Raw genomic sequence first — 22,942 nt, 5'->3', positions numbered from 1 at the left:
GATGAGATTAATGTGCAAGTAGTTTAAATTTTCTGTATGAAAATGAAAATAGATCTTAAAATATTTGGGACATTGCATGAAAGAAAAATCTCTACTTGTATATTGAGAAATGGAGACCTTCAAAAAGGTAATTTTTAGAAATTATACAGGACTTGAAAATCAGAAATTGAATATAAACCCTGAAAAATACAGAGCAATTCTAATATCATAGCCAAAAACCAATTGAATTCTGAAGATAATAAAGTTCGGTATTTAATAATATCATGTTAGACATTGGTTTTAGCATGTTCCATCTTTCCAAGCCATTTGAACAACAGGTTAAGTTACAAAGAGCTATTGTGCTATCAGTTTTCCAGTAAAGCCCTGTCCAAATCATTGGGAAGTAAAAGAATGGCAGAATGGTTTAGCCCATCACCTCATTATTGTCCAAGTTTCACTTGCTAGACTGTGATAAACCTCTTAAGTGTTTTCCCCAGAGAGGATGGAGAATGTGGGTGACTGAACTAGAGAGCATCCAATGAGACAGGTTATGTTTTAAACCAGCTTTAATCTGAATTTTACTATCCAAACCAAATCCATGTTTCTATAATGTGGTCTCTAAATTGATACAGTGACAATCTCCTGTACCCTTGGTGTGTGGTTGAAGCATGGATATACCAGGAGGCCTCCAAAGTAGGGAAGAAAAGGTGTCACTCTATGAGCCAGATGAACTCCCCAAGGCATCTGTAACCTGGTGGTTTACAAAAGTAATAATCTCCTGTTCTGCCCTATCCCCTTTGTCTATCTGTGCTTTCCCCTATTTTTATGTTCTGTTATCAAATACTATAAAGTTGCAACTGTGTATCCTTATATAAGAACATTAAGTATTTTTACTACATAAATATAATGAGAACTTTTTGGAAAAACATGTACAGCAAGTCAGTCATTATTCTGGGTAACCTGAAGGATGTGTGATCATTTCACAGAAATTTCACACAATATTCTGAGTTGGAAGGGACCCACAAGGATCATCAAGTCCAACTCTTACGTAAATGGCCCATACGGGGATCAAACCCATGATCTTGGTGTTATTAGCACCATGCTCTAACCAACTGAGCTAATCTCATTTGATCATTTATGGACAGCAATCCAGGAATAGGACTACATAGGTGACAGATTATGTATTTTGGAAACAAAAAACACCACCAAGCTAGTGTAAAACATGGTGATCGTTCAGTCTGAACAAAAAAAGTACTCATTTTCTGCTCAAGTTCCTTTAAACTTGGTGGGGATTTTAAGTATCAATTTGCAGATGCAGAAAGATATTAAATTTACTGAATTTTAAAGTCTCCATTTAAAGTATCCATCCAGACTAAGTCTGTAGTTACCAGTTAAAAGAGATAAGCACCTCAAACCCCCAAAACATATCTGAACAAACCCCAACCCTTGTATGTCCCACCTCTGTGACAGAACGCACAAAATACTTTCCAGTGGTTCCCTCCCTCTCTCTCTCCTCATACTTTATTACTGAATTTGCCTGTCCTATCATGTTAATTGGACTAGTTGATATGTCACTGTTATTATCAAAGTTTTCTTTAATAATCATCTTGTGTTTTGCAATTCTAAAATGACAGATCTGTCTTGTTGATTGAAAACATTGAACTTGAATGTAGAATGAAAAAAATACGGATCTCTGTACCAGTTTCTTCTTCTCCATTGATTTCCTCTTTTTATGATTTTAAATACCCTAGAGATATTTTTAGAAGCTAAAATAAGGTATTAAAGACATTTCTGTTGTCACTTTTATCCCTTTATGATGTCTAGTCTTTCTTAGTTGAGGTTTCTATTTGTTTAAAGCTACCTAGCTGGAATGGAAGCCACCCACATAATTTTTCCAAGAAAATTAAATATTTGCAATGTAATACTTGTACTGTAGTTCCATTCCTCCATTATACATACTACATCTAGCTTCAGTGGTCTGAACAAGCAAAGGCATGCACATAATTAATTCCATGAGGGACAGCTTATTCATATATTTGCACACACAACTTTTGCTTTTTGTGTATCAGTTGCATATAATTTACAATGACTATTTCTGCTAACGAGTACTCAGTGTAAATTAAATTCTAAATAAAGCTCCAAGTTTTCAGACATATTTTTGTTGTTGCTTGATCAAACATTTTCTATTGTCCTACATGCATGCGTGCACACACACATACTGGAAATGGCTTTTTCTATTCTTCAGCTTGTGCTATGCAGTAAAATGGTTATATAAATAGCAACATGGCAACAGTTGCTTGCACATGTGGATGTCATAAACATTTTGTGTTCCTTTACAGCCAAATTCAATTCAAGGCGCTGTCGCAGCAGTGGGCCTCCTCCAGGAGCCGGCACGGGAGAGGGTCTCTCAGGCACCAAGGTGATTTGCAAGTTTCAAGGGAGTAACACATACGGTGTGGATTAGCTGTAAATTAAACACACAAGTGTTTTCTTTATAAATGATATATATATAGGAGGAATTTCTTCACATAAAGGGTGATTAGACATTGGAATGGACTGACAGCGAGGTGGTGGAGTCACTATCCCTGGAGGTCTTTAAGGAAAGACTGGATGTGACACTTAGTGCCATGGTCTAGTTGACATGGTGGTGTTGGATCACAGGTTGGACTCGATGATCCCATAGGTCTTTTCCAACCTAATTGGTTCTTTGATTCTGTGATTCCAGGGGCATGATGACAGGTCTTGTACCCCCCAGCCCTGCCCCACCCTTGCCCACCACGCAGCTCACACTCCTTTCCCACACATATACATAAATGCACACAGGATCTGTGCTTTAAAACAACCAACCAACCAACCAACCAACCAAAAAAAAAAAAACCAACCAACCAACCAACCATAGGAATGTTGTTTTTTTTTTTTTTTAAAAAAAAGGCACCCTTTTTCAGGATTGTGAGTAAATATGACCCAAGGGGCTTCCCAGAGGTATCCCAATTCCCTCTCAGCTGTTGCCCCCCAGGGCCTCCCATCAGCCCACCCTGGCCACCTTCCTGAGCCCCAGCTCCCTGCAGAGGTGCCCCTCGCTCACTATGGAGCTCCTTCCCCCAGCACAAAGCCCTGCCTTGATTAATGCCCAGGCCTGGGCTCCCATTTCAGTGTTATACCATTTCTACTGTGTCCACTTCTGGGCCCCTCAATTCAGGAATGACATCGACATGCTAGAGCGTGTCCAGAGAGGGGCAATAAAAGTTGGTGAAAGGTCTGGAGCACATGTCCTATGAGGAGCAGCTGAGGGAGGTGAGGTTGTTTGGCCTAGAGAAAAGGAGGCTCAGGGGTGACCTTATCACTCTCTACAACTACCTGAAAGGAGGGAGTAGCCAGGTGAGGGTCCGACTCTTCTCCCAGGTAAACACTGACAGGACAAGAAGACAGTTTTCAGCTCCGCCAAGGGAGGTTTACATTGGATATTATAAAGAATTTCTTCACAGAAAGGGTGATTAAACATTGGAATGGACTACCCAGGGAGGTGGTGAAGCCACTGTCCCTGGAGATTTTTAAGGAAAGTCTGGATGTGGCACCTAGTGCCATAGTCTAGTTGACATGGTGGTGTTTGGTCATAGGTTGGACTCCATGACCTCAGAGGTCTTTTCCAACCAACCTGATTCTTTGATTCTGTTATTCCAGGGGCTCGACAGCGCATCCTGTTCCCCCCCAGCCCTGCCCACCCTCGCCCACCCCCCGCCTCGCGCTCCTTCCCCGCGGCCGCCCAGGACGGCGCTCTAAGATGGCGGCCGCTCCCGCCGGCGCCGGCGGGCAGGTGAGCGGGGTGGCCTCTCCCCTTCCCTTCCCTCCCCCCGCCCCGGCTGCGCCGCTCCCCCGGCTGCCGGCCGGAACGGTGGCCACCCCTGGCGCAGACCCTCGCAGCCCACCCGGCCCGGGAGCACCCCCGGCCTCGCCCTCCCGGTCTGCCGGGGGGGAGAAGCGGGAGATTTCCGCACCGCCACCACACCCCCGAAGCGAGGCGGGCTCGGTCCTCCCGCGGCGGCGGAAGGGGCTCGGCTCCCCCGACCGCCCTGGGCGGCAGCGGGCGCGGCTCCTCGGAGCGAGCCGGTCCTATCCTTCTCGGGCACCGCGGCACCCCTGAGGTCTGCAGCCCCGCCGGGGCCGCCGGCTGCTGTGGCGGAGAGCCGGGAATGACCGGGAAAGAGCTCTAGGGCGGGGAGAGGATGAGCTCTCACGTAACGCAGTATGCAGAATACAAATCTTTGGGCACAGCCTTCCTGACTTGTCCAACTCGGAACCCGGGATCTGTGCTGTCTGGAGTAGGTGTGCCTTCCCCATTGGCACTCCGCTCTCGCCATCGGTCTGTCCCTCTGTGCCGGGGACAGACATCAGCACGCTTGGGGTGTCGCTTTTCTTCAGAGAAAAACGAGCTGCTTTTCTGCAGAGAACACTTAGTGTTCCCTAGGCAGATTTTGCCCATGTAGACAGAAAACTACAGCCATTTGTCCCAGGTTTTCCCCCTGTGTGACAGCTGCAGTCTGGGAGCCATTCCGAGTGCTGGGCAAATGGGCACTGTCCCACGCCCGCTCCGTGGAACAAGTGGCCTGTGTGGAGTCCCGGGAGTGCTTGGCTGCTTCAGCTCAGAAAGTGCCACAGGTCTCCCTCGTTTGCAAGTTAATCTGTGTATATTCAGCATGCCCAGAACACACTGGAGTGGTTGTGCAGCCAATACAGGCCATTCTCGACATGCCTGTTGGTGCTCCCAAGGCGTTTTATATTTGTAAAGTTGTATCGGTTTTGTGGTTTAAACAGTAGTGATCCTAATGATGTTGGGCATAATAGCTCATGTAGAAAGCTCATTTCTTCTGATACACATCTTACTTTCTATCAGCCACTAGTAACAGAGATCCATAATTCTCTTGTTAATGGGTTTCACTGCTTTTACAAATTAGAACACTTCAGTAATACACTCTGAAAATAAAAATTGTGTCTGCGTTTTTCAATGTTTAATGTACAAGCAGTGTACTGGATGCATAATTTTAGAATGTCATGCATATAGTAAAGTTGCATAGAATGAAGTTGCAACTGTATTGCAAAGTAAACAGTTTCATGTTTATCACGTGTATGGGTTTGGCTGACCTGAGTGAGAAGCCTGTCAACAGTCAACATACATTACTTTCTCATTTCACGTCTATCAACTATGATTCTCCACAGGAGAAGAAAATTAGTGTAAGTCTAGCATAATTGTTGGACTATTTTTATCAATTTAAAATAGAGATTGCCAATTTAATATCTTTATCTCAGACTATATTACAGTTCGCAAGGTGCTGTGATATAGATATTCTTTTTGCTGTGCATATTACTTTAAACACTGAATTTGCATATGTTGTAGTGAATCCATAATGATGCAGTATATTATACTGACAAATGTACTATATACTGTTAGGCAGTAGAAAACCAGCTGAAGACCTGCGGCTTTAAGAGCAATGGGGATGTCATAGGATTGTATCTGGCTAGACAGTAAGTAAAATATGTTTGTCCTTTTGACTTTTACTAAAAGTAGAGCACACAGTAAATTGTAACCTTTCATAGTGCTTTCTGTATCAGGTACTTGCTGAACATCATTTATATGTGAAATACCAGTAAAATATATTTGTACCTAGTCCATACACGTTGCGAATGAAGAAATGGTGAAGGTACAGTAAGACACACAGCAGAGCTGTTCTCACAGTGAAGCAGTTACCTGCCTCAGCTCTAGATACACAATCCATCTCTAGCAACCCAGAGTTGCTCCAGGATCTGTGAATTCACAGAGTTCTGCATGAACTTCTACCACAGGAGCAGAGGAATGAGGCTTGATGGCTAATCTCTGCCTGTTCTAACTGGCTCCTAGGGCTGGGTGGAAGGAGTATCAAGAAGGCAAATGTAAAAACACAGAACCTGCGGAGTCTAAAGACTGCCAAATTTTTGACCTCCCTGAAGAAATCTGTTACTGCAACAGTGAAACTCATTGGTAGCACCTTTGAAATTACCTGCATCTCTACTGTTAAGAACTGAAGGGAGGGCAGGGCAACATGAAGTGAATACAGGCCCAAGAATGCTTGTTTTGGGCAGGCAGTACTGATCACAGAACTGATCTCCTCTTAGAGCTTTATGAAATAGCTTGAGATGTAGGGCAGATGAGGAGAAGAAGCCATGCTGAAGGAAGGCAAAGCTTTCATGAACCTGTGGGTGATCTAGGTTGATAGAGGTGTATGTTGTAGTATGAACATGCTGAGAGGCTACCATTGAGGGATGGATGCATGACAGGACATACTTCAAAGTTTTTGGAAGGCGTGCTTTGAATTTCTGGCCAGGGCATAATTCCAAGTGTTGCATACCTGTTTGCAGCCTCACGACTGCATCTACTGTTCGTAAGGCTGATATCATATATGGAGAACTAATGCAGTTTAATAATTCCGGGACAAGGTTTTCAAGGTCCCTGGGTCCAACGAATGCAGAAAAAAAAAAGGTATTATGGAATCTCAACGTTGTCTAGCTTGTTTTTAGTGGAAATCAGGTGGTATTGAAAATCTAAATGTGTCCACTAGTGTGTTTGAATTCCTTATCACATCTCTTGATTTATACTGGGAAGGTATTTGATGCTTTGTGAAAAGTAAACTTTAAGCATGTAGTTACTGTCAAATTTCTTTTAAATAAACATTTTAGAAAGAAGAAAACATAAAAATTGAGGGAGAAGTTTAAATAACGAAAAAATTACAAGATACATATATATATTCTAAACAAGACAAGAAAATTACTATAATGCGTATGTGTAAGAGAATTAAGACTGTGTATACAGTCTTATTAGGCACATTTTTTGATTTTAAATGCTTGAATGTATGTCCTCACTGGCCATATTTTTTGATATAAATAAAAAGAAATGTTCAGATGGCAGATATAGAAGTGATTTGTCTTCCCATGAAACCATTTTGAGACAGATGATGCAAGATGGCTTCTTTGATGATTGGATAGAAGTGAACTCCTTTTATTCTATACCAACTTATATAAACTTGAAGTACAGCCAAACTCAGTATCAGACCATGCCTCCTTAACTGTTGGTTTGACATATTTTTCTGCTGGCTGAAATAAGAAAGTAAAAAAATAATAATTAAAGTCAATCAAATAAGAGGGAATGAGTTTATATTTTTTAAAACACTACTCTTAAAGGGACATGAAACAATGTAAATTTGGACACTGAAAGCTGTCATCCTAGGAAAACTGATTAACTTAGCAGTAGGTAGAAAAAGAGTGCTGCAGGCCAAAAAGGATCAGTTTATAAAAGACATACAAAGTTTGGAAGGCATCTAGAAAGGGACAGGCTCTTTTAAAAATGTTAGAGGAATTAAGCTCTACCTGGGGCAAATTAAATGCCTTAAATACTACCAAAAAAAACAGATCAAGGCTTGGAGATAGTCAAAATGAGGCTGTTAGACAGGGAGTAAAGCCAATTAAAATGTAAACCTGTAAACTAGATATAGAATGGCAGTGACAAAGAATATGAGGAAATTTTGGCTTTGCTTCCTGAAAAGTAGTGCAGGGGTTTACAGGAGAATTAGATAGTAGCTCTGTAAGAGTTCTGTATGTCCTGTCAACACTCATCTGCCTGTCTGTGCCACTTGCAGTAATGTCTTTTCTGGTTACTTGTGACAATAGACACAAAAGTATGTATTTGGAGAGTTAGTTTTTATAAATTATCTGAAGAAGTTAAATAAAGTGTTTAATGAAGTAACAGCATGGGATAATCTGCCTTTCTGAAATAAAGGACACTAAAGGTACAGCACCTCAACTTTGCAGGGTTTGCTTTTGACAGATTTTTTATTTTCAAATGCAAGATCAAAAGAGGTGTCTATACCTGGAGGGTGTGTTGAAAAAAACAAACAAAAAAACCAACATGGGAAGCTAGAGACTAGGCTTCACAGCTGGAAAAACAAACATGATTTTAGGCTGATGATGTGAGGTTAATTTTTGTCAATTCTGTTCATTCTTTCTGAAACACTGGTCCCAGTCTTGCAACACATTAAAATCCACAAGGAAATTTTTATTATGTCAATTAAAATTTGTAATATAAAAGTAATCTACAATTATTCTAGTGGAAATTAAGAATATTTATTTAAAACAATGAAAAATCAAGATGAGCAATTAGTGAAAATTACTCAGCAGCTCAGTAATATTCTGTGTAATTTGTTATTTATAGTACACTAGCAAGCTCAAAGTGCTAGATACACAATTAAACAAAAAGCCCTACTGGCACATGGGAGATAGTTTCAGCCTTAGTGGATGTACTAAGTTTATGTGAGAGCAGGAGAGGAGTGAGAAAAGGGCAAAAGATTTCACAATATGCACTAATATGAAAAATAATAAGAGATGTGCATTGATGTGCTCAGTGTCTGGCTTCTGTTGGCTTCTCTGGCACTGTGGTCGGACAATCCCCACTGCACCTTCAAAGCAATTTTCCTTTTAGATTTGTGTCCTCAGGGTGCCAAATTTCTCCTCCTGTGTTCTGAGCAGGATTTCCAAACTGCAAAGTACATGGCACTCAGACTCCCTGAGAAAATAAATGCTATTATGGAAAACCAATTAATTTATCACTTATTTTGTTGCTTGCAAGTGTGTAGAATGCTTACACTGTCTCTGCCATCTTGTTCTTTTTGTCTTTCTCTGATATAACTTGTAAGGAGTGTACCTTTTTAGTTCTTGTATAATATTATTTATAAAAAAATTAAACCATTTGTAAAATTATTAAGCACTCTTGTTAAGAACTTTGTCTGTTTTTCTTTTCTTCCACCAGAGGACTAAGAAGTATCCCAAGTCTCTCACAGTTTAATAGGTTAAAGTATTTGTGGCTTAACAACAATAAGGTAATAAGATATTCATTTAAAGAGCAGAACAGTGCATCTATGCTCCCTGATTATTATTTTTAATTTTTTTCTAGCATAAAGCATTATATAATTGTCAAGCTAATAAATTATTTTTAATTTCCAGGCATATTTAACTGTGAAATGAGAAAAGATTTTTTTTTAAACATCCCAGGGTTTAAGCTAATATATTTTCCTTTAGATTCACATCAGATTTATAAACTGTGTTTATTTAAGAAGCTGAGTTTTTGTGCTAATTCCTTAGCAATAAAAAGAAAGCAGTTCCCAGTGTAGCTGGTGTACCCTCCCCAGCAGAGCAGCAGCTCTTGGAACAGACCGAGGGGCGATGTGGTTATAGGACAGGAGAGGACGGCAGGAAACGCGTAGCTCTTGTTTCACGCCCTTGCAGACATGCAGAGTTTATTTCCTGGCGGGATGGTGGTCGAAGTGAGGCTCCTGTTTGCCCTCATGCACAAAAGGGTGACATACAACTCTTTGAAATGAGCTTCTCCCTGTGCATGGGAAGCAGCACTGGAATGCTGGGGATGATGGGGTATCTGCTGCTGTTACACAGGTCACTGTGTTACCTAAACTTGTTGGACTTAGGAGATTTCCAGGCGAGTGGTTAGAGTGGGACCACATGAATTTCTCATGTTTCCAATGGAGTGTATGGCCCTAAACCAGTTACACAAGCCACATGCCTTACTTTCTCCTTCTGTGCAAATCCAGATTATAGTATTTATTCTATCCCGTATGGGTTTTGAGACAATGCTCTGTCAAAATCTCGACACAGTACAGTTTCCAGCTAACTGTAAGCACATTGTATGTTACACAAAATCATCTCCTTGACTAGTAGAATTATCTGATTTAGAAATCTCCATATCCATAGTCAACCACTATTAAATGGTTGAATTGAAACTAAACTTTCACCATTAGCCACTGGTAATTAAAAAGCAAGAAAAATAATAAAACCCCAAGAATTCTAACCTGCTTTTAACTATCTTACTGTACAGTAGTTTACGTGACTTTCAGAGTGAGCTCAACTTCTTAAAACACCAGAGTTGCCTGCTCAGGTAAATAAGTAGATTGTGAGCAGCAGGAAAAATAAATTTACATTCCATGTCTCTTTGGAGTATATGTATATCTGCTGCCCCAGGCTAACATCAATTATATGGCATCTTATGTCAACTTCATCAAAAGATCTGTGGTTATCCAACTGTTTTCAAAAAAAGCAAAAGTATAGATACATTAAAAGATTGAACACAGGTATAATAAGGACGCTAAAGAATTAGAAGAAATGGCCTGATGACTAAGCAGAACTAATCTTGCTGACCATAAAAGATAAATCACTCTGATTTTTGCCCAGATCTCAGTTTTTTACCTAAGCAGTAACAAAGAGCATTCTTCTGGTTTTCTATATAACTTGTGTGGAATAGCCACTCAGTGGCTTTTCTTAGGAGAAGTGTCACTTAAATGCTGTAATAGAGGAAGGGTGTTTTTATGTATTCAGTAGTTTTATCACAAAAAAAGTAAATTTCAGGTGACCCTAAAATCTATACTTGTCAAAGACAGGGAAACACTGCTATACAAGTGAGTGGAAAAACCTCTGCCTTATGCTCTTCCTTCCAGCTTTCAGATACTGTTGATGCACAGAGCAAAGCACATTTGTTTTAGAGTCAGGGGCACAATTCAAGGACATTCTCCCACTAACAAATTTGCATTTGTAAATTCAGAATTCAAAGTAATGTCAGGAATAAAATTCTGCTTGTTGTTCTGGCATTTAAACTGTAGGATAAAAACTTGGGCATACATTAGTACTCCCTATTCTCAGTGATGGTATTCTCAATCTCAACTTGTTATCTCATTGCAGATACTTTACCTTGCACTGGAAGCACTGAGCTCCATGCAAGGGGATGTGATTTCATAGGGACCAGAGAAGACTTTTTATGGGAATACACCCATGCGTTGTATTTTTTTTCTGTAATTGTACTTGATTCTTTAAATCTGATTAAATGACATTTTGGGAAATTTAGAACAAGGTCAAGGAATAATTTAAAAAACTAGATGCTGGGTTTATTCTAAGGATATATTTCAGGAATATCCTTAAACCAACAAAGAATTATTATGTCCTACAAGGGTCTCCTAACAATAAAAATTATTTCAAATGTGAATAGAAGGAAGAGAAAATGTGAAGGCCAGTCATTCAAGGAAATCTGTTTCCAAATAAAAATATTAAATTTGTAGTTCAAAAAATTAGGTATGGCTGTACTGCATGTGTTTGATGTGTAATTAGTATTTCTAATGAAGATTCAGCTGTCAAAAGAATCCTTAAACCAAGTCTTAAACAGAAACATAAGAAACTACCTGTAGTTATGCAGTTTTCAAGAGACCATGTTTATAATTCTCCAATATTACATTTAGATTGACATATAATAGTTTGCCTAACTCTAATTTCAGATACAAGATTTAAATTTCTTGATCAAAAACTATTGCTTGACTGAACTCTACCTCAACAATAATGAACTGACAGATATATCAGGTACCAATATTCCCTTTTTAGGTTGTTGAGCAGAGGCCTATACTTTCTTTTCTGTATACTGGCATTAAAATTTATACAACTTGATGATAGCAAGTAACTTACTGGTTGAAAGCTCCTATATATGCATAACAATACATGTTAATTATTAGATATTTAATTGTTCGGGGATACTTGAGTGGCAATGAGGTGATATGTTTATCCTGGTCTAAGGGATGAAATGTCATTCACTTTATGTCAGGCAATTGTAAAATATTTTTGATCTTACATGCACATATTGCATATTGAGAATTTATAACCAGAAGTATTTTGCAAAGTTAATGCCAAACTTATTTTATTTCAAAATTTGCATTTGTCTTATACTTCTATTTCAGTTTTGCTTGCTGTTGTAAATGAAAGTGGCTGTACCGGACTCATGAGTTTGTTAACAAAGAGGCCAAAACATAATAAATTTCTGTATATTTTAGACATTTTAAATGTTAATACTTTATTTTGCTCTGTCCCTATAAAATGTGCAGGGATTAATGATATTGATTAGCTTCTGTGAGAATTTGAGAAAAATTAATCTTCGAAATACAAACATGGATAAAAGAGACAATACAGATGATAACAAAATGTGGTTAAACAGAAGGGTGTCCTTTATAGGGAAATGTGGGTAGGAAACATTGTATAGAATTTGGAAAACGTGGTGTCCAATCCTGATGTGGTGTGAAAATGTGAACAAATAGCCTGGGACAGCCACAACAATATTTTGTAATAACTTTTTATTATGTCAGTAATTACTTGAAATTGAACTATTTTCTAAGGAATTCACTATTTATTATTTGAGAGGCAAAGGTGATATATTATTGTGAGGCAAAGGTAATATTAGGTCAAGGTAAAAGGAAGTGAATTAATCAAGGATTACTGGGATATAGGAGTAAGGAAGGGAGGAACAAGAGAGTTTGCAGTTGATGCTGATTTGTTGATGCAAGGGTAACGTGGGCAAATGGAAAGAACTGGAATGAAAAAAAGTTAGGCCTGTGTTTAAAGGATGTGATTAGAAATATGAAAGGGATATTGAATATCTCTATTTTTTTTAAATTAATATCTCATGCAGTGTGTTACCAAAAGGCAAGCATAGATAGATAACTAAAATATCAAATTCAGTGTGCAGCGTAACAAAATAATTATCTAATAGAAGCAGTCTATTATGGTGAGAACGATTAATTATTTTTCATTTCATTTCAGGTGCTCTGAAACACTTATGTTCGTTACAAATTCTGTTTCTTCACAACAACGAGTTAAAGAAACTTGGCAAAACAGTGAAGGAATTGAAAGGAATGATAAGCTTGCATACTCTAAGTAATACCTTATTTTTATTCTGCAGAACAGCAACTAGTAGCTTTTTAGTTTCTTATCGGGATGTTTCTTGCCTGTTTCTGCATCATTTGCCAATAGCTTTTGAAACTAATTAGAAATTTCAACCAAATGTGACAAATCTGAAGAAAGAGATCTCCAGGACATGAAAATTCCACAAAGAGTACTTCAACTGAGAAAATCCTGCTGAGTTCAGAAGTTAACTCTTTTTGGCTGCTGCCTAGCCAATATCCTGGAGGAGTAGCTTGGAGGGTGTCAAGCAGTTTACTGCTGCCTCTTTGTAAGGGAACATGGGAGTGAGATTATCATAGAGGTAGAGTTGAAAAATAGATGTTATTGTTGTTGGGAGTGTGAGTGATAGGTTATGGAACCCAAATTCCTGCCTCATTAATTCTGTTGCTTATAGAACTCCCTTTCTGCATCTTTTTGGCAGACTGTGGATTTCTAGAATCTAAGAATAAGTACACTTAGGTATTCCTCACAACAATGTCTGTTAAGTGGCATATTTTCTGATGCACTGGCTGGAAGTGAAAACAGCGCCATCTCTGAAATTTCAAATTAAGTTACACAAGACAGTGTTGATGCCACTAAGTTACAATGTAAGAAGTAGCCTCCAGGGAGAGTAGGATTATATGCTATTAAGACACTGAACATGAAAATGTAAGCAGTGTTTTCTGTGGTTCCTAAAGGAATGTCAGCATAGGCCATGACAGACGCTCAGTACTTGGAGCAAACAGGAAACGATTTCCACGCCTTAGTGACGGCTAAGGAGGTGAATGTCACCAGGCCATAACACCTCCTTAAGCATTCAGAAAACTGAATGTCTGATTGTGGGAAAGGAAAATATGACTCAAAAAGTACACTTTTAATTGAACTTGACACTGGGCCAAAACTAAGAAACAAATCAAGGGTTTAGGAAGACAACATGTCAGCCAAATTATAGTAATTTTTTTCATTATATGCAAGATAGAAAAAATAGTCCATTTAAGAATGCAGTTGTTTGAAGTGATTAAGCAAAGTCTGGACAGACATCCTATGTATGAATGGTGCAGTCACTTGAATTTAATGTTAGCCCTACAAATTAATAAGGAGCTTGAACAAGCACAGGAAGTTTGTTGTACTTGTTGCAACCATCTGTGGGAAATACATAGCAGATAGTTAAAGTGCTGCTGAGTTGTTATGAATGGCAGTCACAAAGGCATAGTGAAAACTGGGTGCAAATTGGACTGGCCAGCACCATAGAAAAGGAAGTGTTTGAAAGAGCAATCAAACAATATATAGAATATACCAATCTACCCTAATTAAAAAAAAAGTTCAAAGATTTGTACCAGAGTAAACAGTAACAGCAGAAGAAGCTTAATAACCTTAATAACCATAACTTTAAAGTTATTTCTTCTTGACCTTTGCAGTCATGAAAAAATTGTTAATGTGTTTGTTTCAAGGAGATTTCATAATAATGAGTTCTCAAGTTACCAGTGCTCTATTTGTTTAATAAAATACAGTCACATTTGAAGTAAATTACATCAGTAATTTACAAATGAACAAAATAAATTTTAAAAGTCATATCCTATATATCATATCATATTACTATATAATTTCTATGACTCCTTGCAATATTAAGAAATATGAAATGGGTGCAGAATTTGCATTGTGTAGCTTTGAAAAGGGCTGTGCCCATAACTAACTTTTATAAAACAAAACCAGTGACAGTTCTCACTGTTATGAGGTAGATCTTTTTTATTGCCAGACAATCTCATTTAAGAAAAAACCAAACACTTGCTAGCCTTCAGCCGAGCTCCTGGATGCTTAACAAGATTTTATAATTTTGTAGCTCTTGGGGACAACAGAACTATTAAAACACACTATTATTGTTCACTTCAGGAGTAGCATCCAGCTGCCAAAATGTTGCATTTCTCTTCTTGAAGGCTCTCTTGTGATTTTTAGCCACTGCCCTGCACTGGATGTGTAGCAGAACACCATCCTTCACCAGGCCTTTAGGGAAGACACTCAGCTTCGAAAGATTTACTGCACATGTTGCTCACAACTGCAGCCTTTGGGAGATACAGAGGGTTTCTTTATGGGCTTACCTTGTGCTCACATCTCCCTTTTGGAATCCAAGATTTTTGTTACATACTCTGTAAATTGTCTCAACTGATTTATTGTACTCAGCTGATAACATCCTGCTGCTAGACCTCAGAAAACTGTTCTTCGCTATGTTTCTGCCCCGTGTGGCATAGGCACACTGTTTTCCTACACTCCAAATAGAGAAAACAGACAAGGAAGAAAGCATTATCCCTCATTTGTAGAAGTAAAACTGCATGACCTTGACAAGAAAGTAGATAGCTGAGCCAGGAATTAATCCCAGATGTTTCGTAAAACAAGACCATCTTGATCTGTACAATGGTTGGATTTACTGTAAAAATAAGCAGTAAAAAAATTCACATTCTCTAAAAAAACCCTACAAATCAGTGTTGATGAGGAGAGACGTGATCCAAGTAGCATCCAGATTCGCAAGTGCTTAGTATCAGCCCTGGTTTGTGCCTTGGAAAAATCTCTTTTGAATCCTTATTCCATTCCACTACCAAACATACCTATTTTTAGAGATCGTGCTGAAACATTTTTATCTCTGGAATGCTATTGCATATTTTCTTGTCTCAAGAACAGAATTATCAGATATATGCATAATATTCTTTCTGATCAACACTTTCTGGAAAAAAATAGCTATATACTACTTTGTTCAGTAAAAATGGAACTTTCTTTTGCTGCCACCTTGTGGGTTTCTTACTAATTTCAAGTCAGTGACTTATGAAAATTTGTTTAAGAATTAAAATATTTTAAGTTCTCCTCTAAACACATGAACAGGTGTTTTATGTGCAGGAGATAGCAAAAATGCCTGTTCCAGCCTTACTGCATCCTCAAAATAACTGCTAAATTGCATCAAGCACTGAGCTCCCTTCGGCAATCATACTTGTCCTGAAGAACATGAAATGGCATCTTGTAGTTCAGAAACCCATTTGGAATATTTTCAGACTTTTTTCTTCTTCTACTATCTCTTATTTGCTTCTGTAATACCATCTTCCCCCCCCCCAACTGCTAAAATTACATGTAACAGGATTTTTTACCCTAGAGTGAGTATTAGCTACAGCCTCTCCTCAAAAAGAGAAAAGCAGATCCGTGTAGCAGAAGTTTGTCAGAATTGTATCAGAATTGTCAAAATCATTAAGATTTTTTTTCTCTCCTCTGATCTCAAGGTGGCAGCATCCTGATTATTTTTACTGTCTTAGAAGAACAGCATTTGTTAAAGGAGAAAAATAGAATTATTATGTCTTTCATTTAGGAAAAAAGCCCCACCCAACAACACTTGTCTGTTTGTTTGTTAGCTGATCTGGGAATGAGCCAGTTTCTATTTTAATCGACCCTAGATATCACTGTCATGAAATAAACTAATTTGGCATTAAGCTAGGTAAGAGTTCCACATTTGGCAAAGCAGCAGCATGGGATTGATACCTGTCTCTGTGTTGCAAAGGTTTGGCTGTACAGGTAAAGTGAACCTGAACATAAGCATTGTAGTCAAATTGCTAATGGTCTTTTGCAGCTTAGTATCTCAAGGTAAGCTAAGGGGGTCCCAGGTTCTAAAGAACTTAGATCACATTAAACATTTTACTCTTAAGTTTCTTGAGTTTTCAAACTCATCATCTGTCAAAACATCGCAAGACTGGGTATTTGCATTTTATATTGTGTCTATGGCATAAAGCACCTTTATATCAGCTCTGAAAAAGCCTTAGGTGTCCTAAAGCTCATCTGCTTTTAATAACTCCCTCCCCCTATAACTTTTATGTCTTACCTTTAAGCTGTCACACTTAAAAGACCACTGTTATTTAAAATAGACATCAGCTAACAATACATAAGAAAATCAAAGGCAAGCAGCTAATGGTTTTTTTTATGTATATCTTAAAAAACAGAAAAAAACCTCAAAGGTTTGGAGTGCACGATGACACCTTTACTCAATTCTTGCCTGTGTTGTTTTGTATGAAGTCCATGTTTAGTTATTTCATGCCTGTAAAGAGACTGTGCTTTGTTTGCCCAGCATAAGAACAATTTGAATTGATAATATTTTGTACAAAATCTTTGGTTCCTAGTGATCTTTAATTTTCCTGCCTTGCAAAGCTTTTGTTCTTTTGCTGGGTTTGTTTTTTTTGTGACATTGTTTTTTCTGTATACATTTTGCAGACCTATTCCAAAACCCTCTGGCATATGATCCAGACTACCGGCTTTATGTCATACACATCCTTCCTTCAGTTCAGCTCCTTGACAGGAAGTGTAAGGATTGCTTTCCTCTTCTCACAAAGCATTGACAGTTGCTTTTGATTTTAATCAGGTTGGAGAAACAGGTGAAATTATCTTGCCTGTTCTTTTACATGCATTTTTTGATATAGCGAAAGGTCTAATGAGCAGATACCCATTTTTTGCAAGATTTGTCAAGTAAACAGAGTTTGCATGGCATAAACAGTTTACTTTGTCAAAGGCTTTTGATTTCTGTCATCTTAAACTGTGTATGCTTTTCTTATGTCTTGGTCTATTTGAGTAAGACAGATAAAAACCTGTGCTTAGAAACATGTACCTACATTTGTGCATTCTCACTGGCATATTCACATGGGTGAGCATGTTTACTTAGGTATGGATAACATCCTCAGCTATCTACATGTTTCTGTACAGTTTAAATATGCACATTTCTTGATGAGGAAAATTCAGACCATGCTTTCAAATATAAATATTCATAAATCATCATGAGCTCTTTCACAGATTGTCTATTGTAAATTCAACAGAAAAAAATGTCTTAAGAAAAGCCAGATGTGAAATCAGTGAATCCATAAAATGTCAAAATGAACCCAGAAAATCACCTTTTGTGATTTTTGCCTCTGGTGTTTGGAAAGCTATTGGATTGGCAAGTGGATTGAAAATTACTCAAGAGCCCTGAGAAAGGGGTTGATTCCTGCCCCAGCTCTACCTTATAAGAAGGTAGCAAGGAAAAACAGGGCCATCTTGAAAACCTGTTCCCAGCCTCTAAGACAATCAGGATGTAGGACTTGAGCAAGGCAGATGCAGGACATCTGCAAGTGCTGGAAGACTGTGCAGCTCTGTCATGAAGGAAAGATGGTGGATGGGCCACAGGATGTGGCAGGGGTTGATGAGGAGCTGCTGGATCTGACCATTTGCTTACCCTGTCATTTTGCACTGGTACCTCCAATCTCGAGTATTTGGTCGGGTGTTACAGCTGTGCTTAACACGCCTCTCAGACTGTGTTACTAATGATCACTTTAGACTGGGGAGGGATGAATGAAGCTTAATGTTCTGAAAAATATGTGTTGCATTTACATGTCTAGAAACACTTCCGTAAAACTTCCTGGACTTAATCTCCAAATACAGTTCTACTGTAATCAGTCCTGGATTAAGACTTGCAATTATTTGTATTAAGCTGCCTCCTGGACTTCCCACTTAGTGAGCTATTTCTCTAACATTACAAAGCTTCTTCACCATCTGTGGAACATTACCACAGCACAGTCCTGGCTGTCGCCTTTACAGAAGACATGTGCTCACACTTCTGTTACCTTCAGGCATGACTACTGCAGTTCCTTTTCTAATTGGTCCCCTAGACACTATGACTCCAAAACTTTCCTGCATTCAAAATGCTTCTGCCAGTTACTTGTTCTAAAGCTTTAGCTCACTTCTGTTCCATAGTTGAAGTACTGGATTAGTATAAAGTTCACATAATTGAAGTTACTATCCCCGATTTTATTTAACAGCCTTAAACTATTTGTTTAAAATATAAAGTTATTTTTAATTAAAGTGAAAAACAGGAAAATTTCAAGCTTTTTTTTTTGATTGCATTCCTAGAGTTTTCTTTGTAATTGACCAGTGGGAACTGAACTGGCCTTAAACCAGGATTTGATTTTGCTATTCATAAAGAAACTTCCAAATCTTTACTGACTTCTGCAGTAGATCTCATTTAAGTAGTATGAAAAGTCTAGCTTTTTAGTTTCTTGGTTTAAAACTTGTCATCCTACTGCACTCAAAAGAAAATATTTTATTGTACAGGGCTTCACCCTAAAGCCTTGGAAAGTATCATTCCATGTTCCCATTTTGAGTTGTTGTGAAATGATGTAACTTACACTGCTATTGTTACAAAACTCTGCACAGAAAAAAAGTGAATCACCTTTTGCATGCTGCCTTTTCAGTTGGTAGAAAACATTTTTTTTATATCCCCTTAACAGTAGTTACACAAAGAGAAAGGGAATCAGCATTTCATCTTTATAACCCTGAAAGGTCTCTGCTTGTGCAGTCAATAGCTTTTGGGAAGAGAGTAAAGACACCCCTGGGGACTCCAATGGGATCCAGAAGATGCACTCACCCAGCCAGAAGACTGATAATGCCCTCAGGTATTTATAATAATAGAAGGAAAAGCAGACATTTTTAGGTGATTAGAATTAGAAACATTTTTTTTCCATTCATCTGATAAGAAGTTGTTGGTTTTAGTAATAGAATAAAAATGCATCAGGAACTCAGCCAAATTGCTTCATAAAGTAGTAGTAGCAGCAATAGGAAACAAATGACTTCTTACACTGACAGTTTTGAGGCAAATAAGTTCTACTCACTCCCTGTAGTTACAGAATTACCTTTAAAGATAGATGAACAAACAACATTTTTTTCCCCAGTATGTGTCTTGCGAGTGTTTGGTTTTACTTTTATTTAACTTAAAACATCTCAATACACTTCTAGGCCAGTGACAGCCTCATAGACTTTTGATGCCCTCTAGTGCTTTCATAAAATAATCTCTCAAAGAAAGTATTTTCTTCTAGTGTTTTAAATTTTATTGTGCCTAGTTTTATGAGTAGATTCCTTTTTGTGCTTTCAAAGCTGAGAATATTTTAATGATGTCTTATAATAGCATATAAGGCAATTTTTAGAGTTCTTATAACATTCAGATCTGGAAGACAGCATGACCTGGGCACAAGAAAGCAGGTGAATACCACCAGGAACCTTGTGACTTGTACCGTATCACAATCCAGAACAAACCTTGAAATCTTGTCTGCTTTTTTGATGTTTTAAAGATAAGAAAACCAATATTGTGCATAGATGAAATCATAGCATTTTAAAAAGTAGTGTAGATGAAGTTTGGAAAGTAATAAAATATCTGTTTTTTTAAATGTATATATCACAATAGTAAGGCTGAAAGCAATATATTTAACAGTAATTTTGGAGAGGTTGAGAAAAGGAGGATAGTTTGATAATATATAATAATTTATTTGTTTTGCTGATGACTATCAAAGTAGGCGTACAGTTGTCTTTATCTCTACTATGCAATCATTAACTTATAGAGAGAGTGGCATCATTTTCTGTGAAAGAAAAAAAGCCTGGAAATGTATGTCTATGGGGAATAAGAGAACTACATAAACTTAAAAAAATTCTGACAGGTATTTCCTTCCACAGTACTTTAGTAAAATATGATCTTAACCATTTCAAAAAATCTGCTAGTTTTCAATTAATTTGAACAAGCAAATTAGGATCAGGATGGTAATCCTGAGCTACTCAAACTGCTGTACAGCCATTAATGTCTGAATCTGAACTTTTTGTTATAGGTTGTGAATTTGCAGATAACACAAATAAGTAAGTCATTTTTTTGATTTATTTTCCTTTTGCATCTCTGAAGCATTTACTGAATTTCCTCTTCTTGTGCCTAAAAAATACCCTAACCAGAGAAAACATCCAGCAAAAATGAGCTTTTCAGAGAAATTTCAGGCCTTTGTATTTAATGTACTTGCAACTCTATACTATTCTGATGAGACAGCCTACCCACTGGTGTCTGAAATTTAATATTGAAAGGTATTCCACATTTGGAACTGGGTACATACAACTGCCATTTATTTGTAAGATCAAATACTGATCACCAGAAAAAACATGCTCTAAGTATTAGAGCATCAGAATATCTGTTCTATATTATGGCCCAAAAAACACTCCCCTGAGTGGTTGTTCAAAAATACATACTCTCTGAAAAACATTGTGACTTGAAGAATGAAACTTTTTTAGTCTGTACTTGATGTTTTTTTTATTCTTTTCAGTTTCAAAATCATGGAAATAAATGCAAAACTTACCTCGGTTATCTTTGTCTTGATTGAGGCAGGAGAAAGGTTGCATTTTAATGTACCTTACATTGTAGATGCAATCTTTATAACAGTAAATTTACAAACTTTAGATGTTAGGCTTGGTTTTACTTTCTAGCTTTACATATGAAAAGATTTGAAAAATGCATTAAAGGAAATAATAAAACCCTACATATCCTACGTATCCTCTGACAGTACTGCATACAGCTATTTAAAATCAAGCTAATTTGTGTTGAAAGATTAATTCTTACCTGCTTTCAGTGGAGTTAGCTGTCCTCATTGGTAGAATGGATGTACGGCTTCCTCGAGTCTTATTTAGGTACATGCTGAAGCTTTGCAAGGTGCCTTTTCATGACCAAGTGCTTTAAACTCGGTGGAGATAGTCCTGTGGTTCATATTAGGTGTGTGTTACTACTGGTACACCTCTAAGAAATAAGTTCTTATAAAATGACCTCTAAGAAATAAGTTCTTATAAGATTTAATATTGTATCTGAGTTGGAAGGTTTTGGTCTAACACAAAGTCCTTCTCGATCCTACACTGATGCGCATCTGCCGCTTTCCTCTCCCAGACTACAGCTGTGGCAGGATACACGAACAACACAAGCTCACAGTGTTCTGGATTCAGAGCCTGGAGAATGGAAATTTGCCTGAGGGCAAAATAAAAGTGCATTTGCATTAATCAGTATCAAATTGCTTGAATCATGTCCACTGAATCAGAGTATTAAAAGTATACAATTATAATTTTTGTGGGAAAAAAATTGAAAAATATTATTTTGCTTTAAGTTTACTATAAATGTATTTTAAATAATTTATACCTGATTTTTCCCCATTAGAATCCTGTGATTCTAACCTTTCCTCATTTTGTTTTGCTTTCTGAAATTTGGTAAAAGAAGAAAACCTTCTGAAAATTTTAAATTTTTAAATCCTCACTGTTAGTGTCATCATGACTGCCAACTTCACTTTCTACACTGTGTTTTGTATATTAGTTCCAAAGTAGTTTGGAAACATTCAGATAATGGACATTTGCTGTGTTCTTTTTGCAGAGTACCATTTGAGAACCCCGAAGATGCGGTTTTAGTACGGGCAATGACAAGATCTCTAACAGAATTTTCCTCTGTGGACTGGAACAAGGTAGCTACCTGTCAAGAAAGACGCCTTCAAAATAAAGCAGAAGAACCCCTTGAGAAGCTGACAGTCCAATTTAGATGAGTCCATTCTTCCTTAAGAAAAAAACAATTCCTCTCTCTAGTGCGGAGCCCCATAAGTAACAAGTTCATGACAACATGCATCAAATTAAATGAATTTCCAGAAAAAAAATGTGTAATATAATGAAGAATTAAGATAACAAATGATAAATGTCAATGATACAATAAAAGTTGCTTGAAATGCAATTCTTACCATACTTTTGTTATCAGAAAGTACTAAAGCTAAACTGCATGCTAATTTTTAAGAAACTAAGGATAAATACTTTCATTGCTTATAGTTTCTGCTGGAGAATTACTTATCGTGTTCTCTAACAGTAATTTGCCTTCTTCCATCAAAATAAAGATATGAGGAAGCAACCATTAAGCTCTTCTCATTTCTGAGAGGGATATAAGTTTCAATTTGATAATTTGTGTGCTGCATGAATGTGCTGGAAACTCTCAGTTATATAAGGATACTCATTTGATCCCAAATACAGTGGATGCACAAGCTCTTAAGCATACTGATACTTGTCTCTTGTCTGTGGCTGCTGATACTCTCCCAGGATGCAGGCCTGTGCTCACTTGTCATTCTGGAGAGACAGGACTTGCCCAGGACACTGCCCCAAGACTGCTGGACTGGTTTAACACTCTCTTTTATAACACAGTGCTGGAGCATTACACCTGACACTATTGGCTTTTAAACCTGTTACCACTAAGGAAGCCAGTGGGAAGTGTGTATATAGATGGAAAATAATACATTTCCACACATATTTATCTCTCCATTCTGCCAAAGGCTTAAAATCAGTGATGCCTTTTAACATATCAAAG

At 37.8% G+C, this 22,942-nt stretch overlaps 1 protein-coding gene across 7 annotated transcripts; it reads left to right on the top strand.

Moving 5' to 3' along the window:
• Positions 1–3,168: 3,168 nt before the first annotated feature.
• On the top strand, positions 3,169–22,584 carry LRRC72 (leucine rich repeat containing 72). Of its 7 annotated transcripts, none has more exons than XM_051786000.1 (9): positions 3,169–3,273; positions 5,426–5,499; positions 8,810–8,879; positions 11,334–11,415; positions 12,643–12,756; positions 17,002–17,091; positions 19,044–19,208; positions 20,409–20,436; positions 21,974–22,580. In XM_051786000.1, exons 1-9 carry the CDS (start codon positions 3,247–3,249, stop codon positions 22,137–22,139), a joined length of 816 nt encoding a protein of 271 aa, XP_051641960.1. In that variant the 5' UTR covers positions 3,169–3,246; the 3' UTR covers positions 22,140–22,580. The 7 variants fall into 7 exon arrangements, with proteins under 7 accessions (XP_051641960.1, XP_051641963.1, XP_051641958.1 ...); XM_051786003.1 differs by lacking the exons at positions 3,169–3,273; positions 20,409–20,436 and adding exons at positions 3,697–3,793; positions 20,148–20,243 and having other exon boundaries at positions 21,974–22,123; XM_051785998.1 differs by lacking the exon at positions 3,169–3,273 and adding an exon at positions 3,703–3,793.
• Positions 22,585–22,942: the final 358 nt, after the last annotated feature.

This window comes from Manacus candei, unplaced genomic scaffold (genome assembly GCF_025592945.1).
Source record: "Manacus candei isolate 608988 ecotype Guabito, Panama unplaced genomic scaffold, ASM2559294v1 h1tg000021l, whole genome shotgun sequence".
In the NCBI taxonomy this organism is placed as follows: Eukaryota; Metazoa; Chordata; class Aves; order Passeriformes; family Pipridae; genus Manacus; species Manacus candei.
The sequence above is the reverse complement of the archived record's forward strand: the minus strand, read 5'-3'. Positions and strand labels throughout refer to the sequence as shown.

Bases quoted from the DNA above. Each gene is read 5' to 3' on its own strand.
- LRRC72 (XM_051785996.1), top strand. From the start codon at position 4,203: ATGAGCTCTCACGTAACGCAGTATGCAGAATACAAATCTTTGGGCACA. The intron at 19,209-20,408 runs GTATTTATAATA...TTTTTGTTATAG, and splicing joins AAGACTGATAATGCCCTCAG to GTTGTGAATTTGCAGATAAC. The intron at 20,437-21,973 runs GTAAGTCATTTT...TTCTTTTTGCAG, and splicing joins TTTGCAGATAACACAAATAA to AGTACCATTTGAGAACCCCG.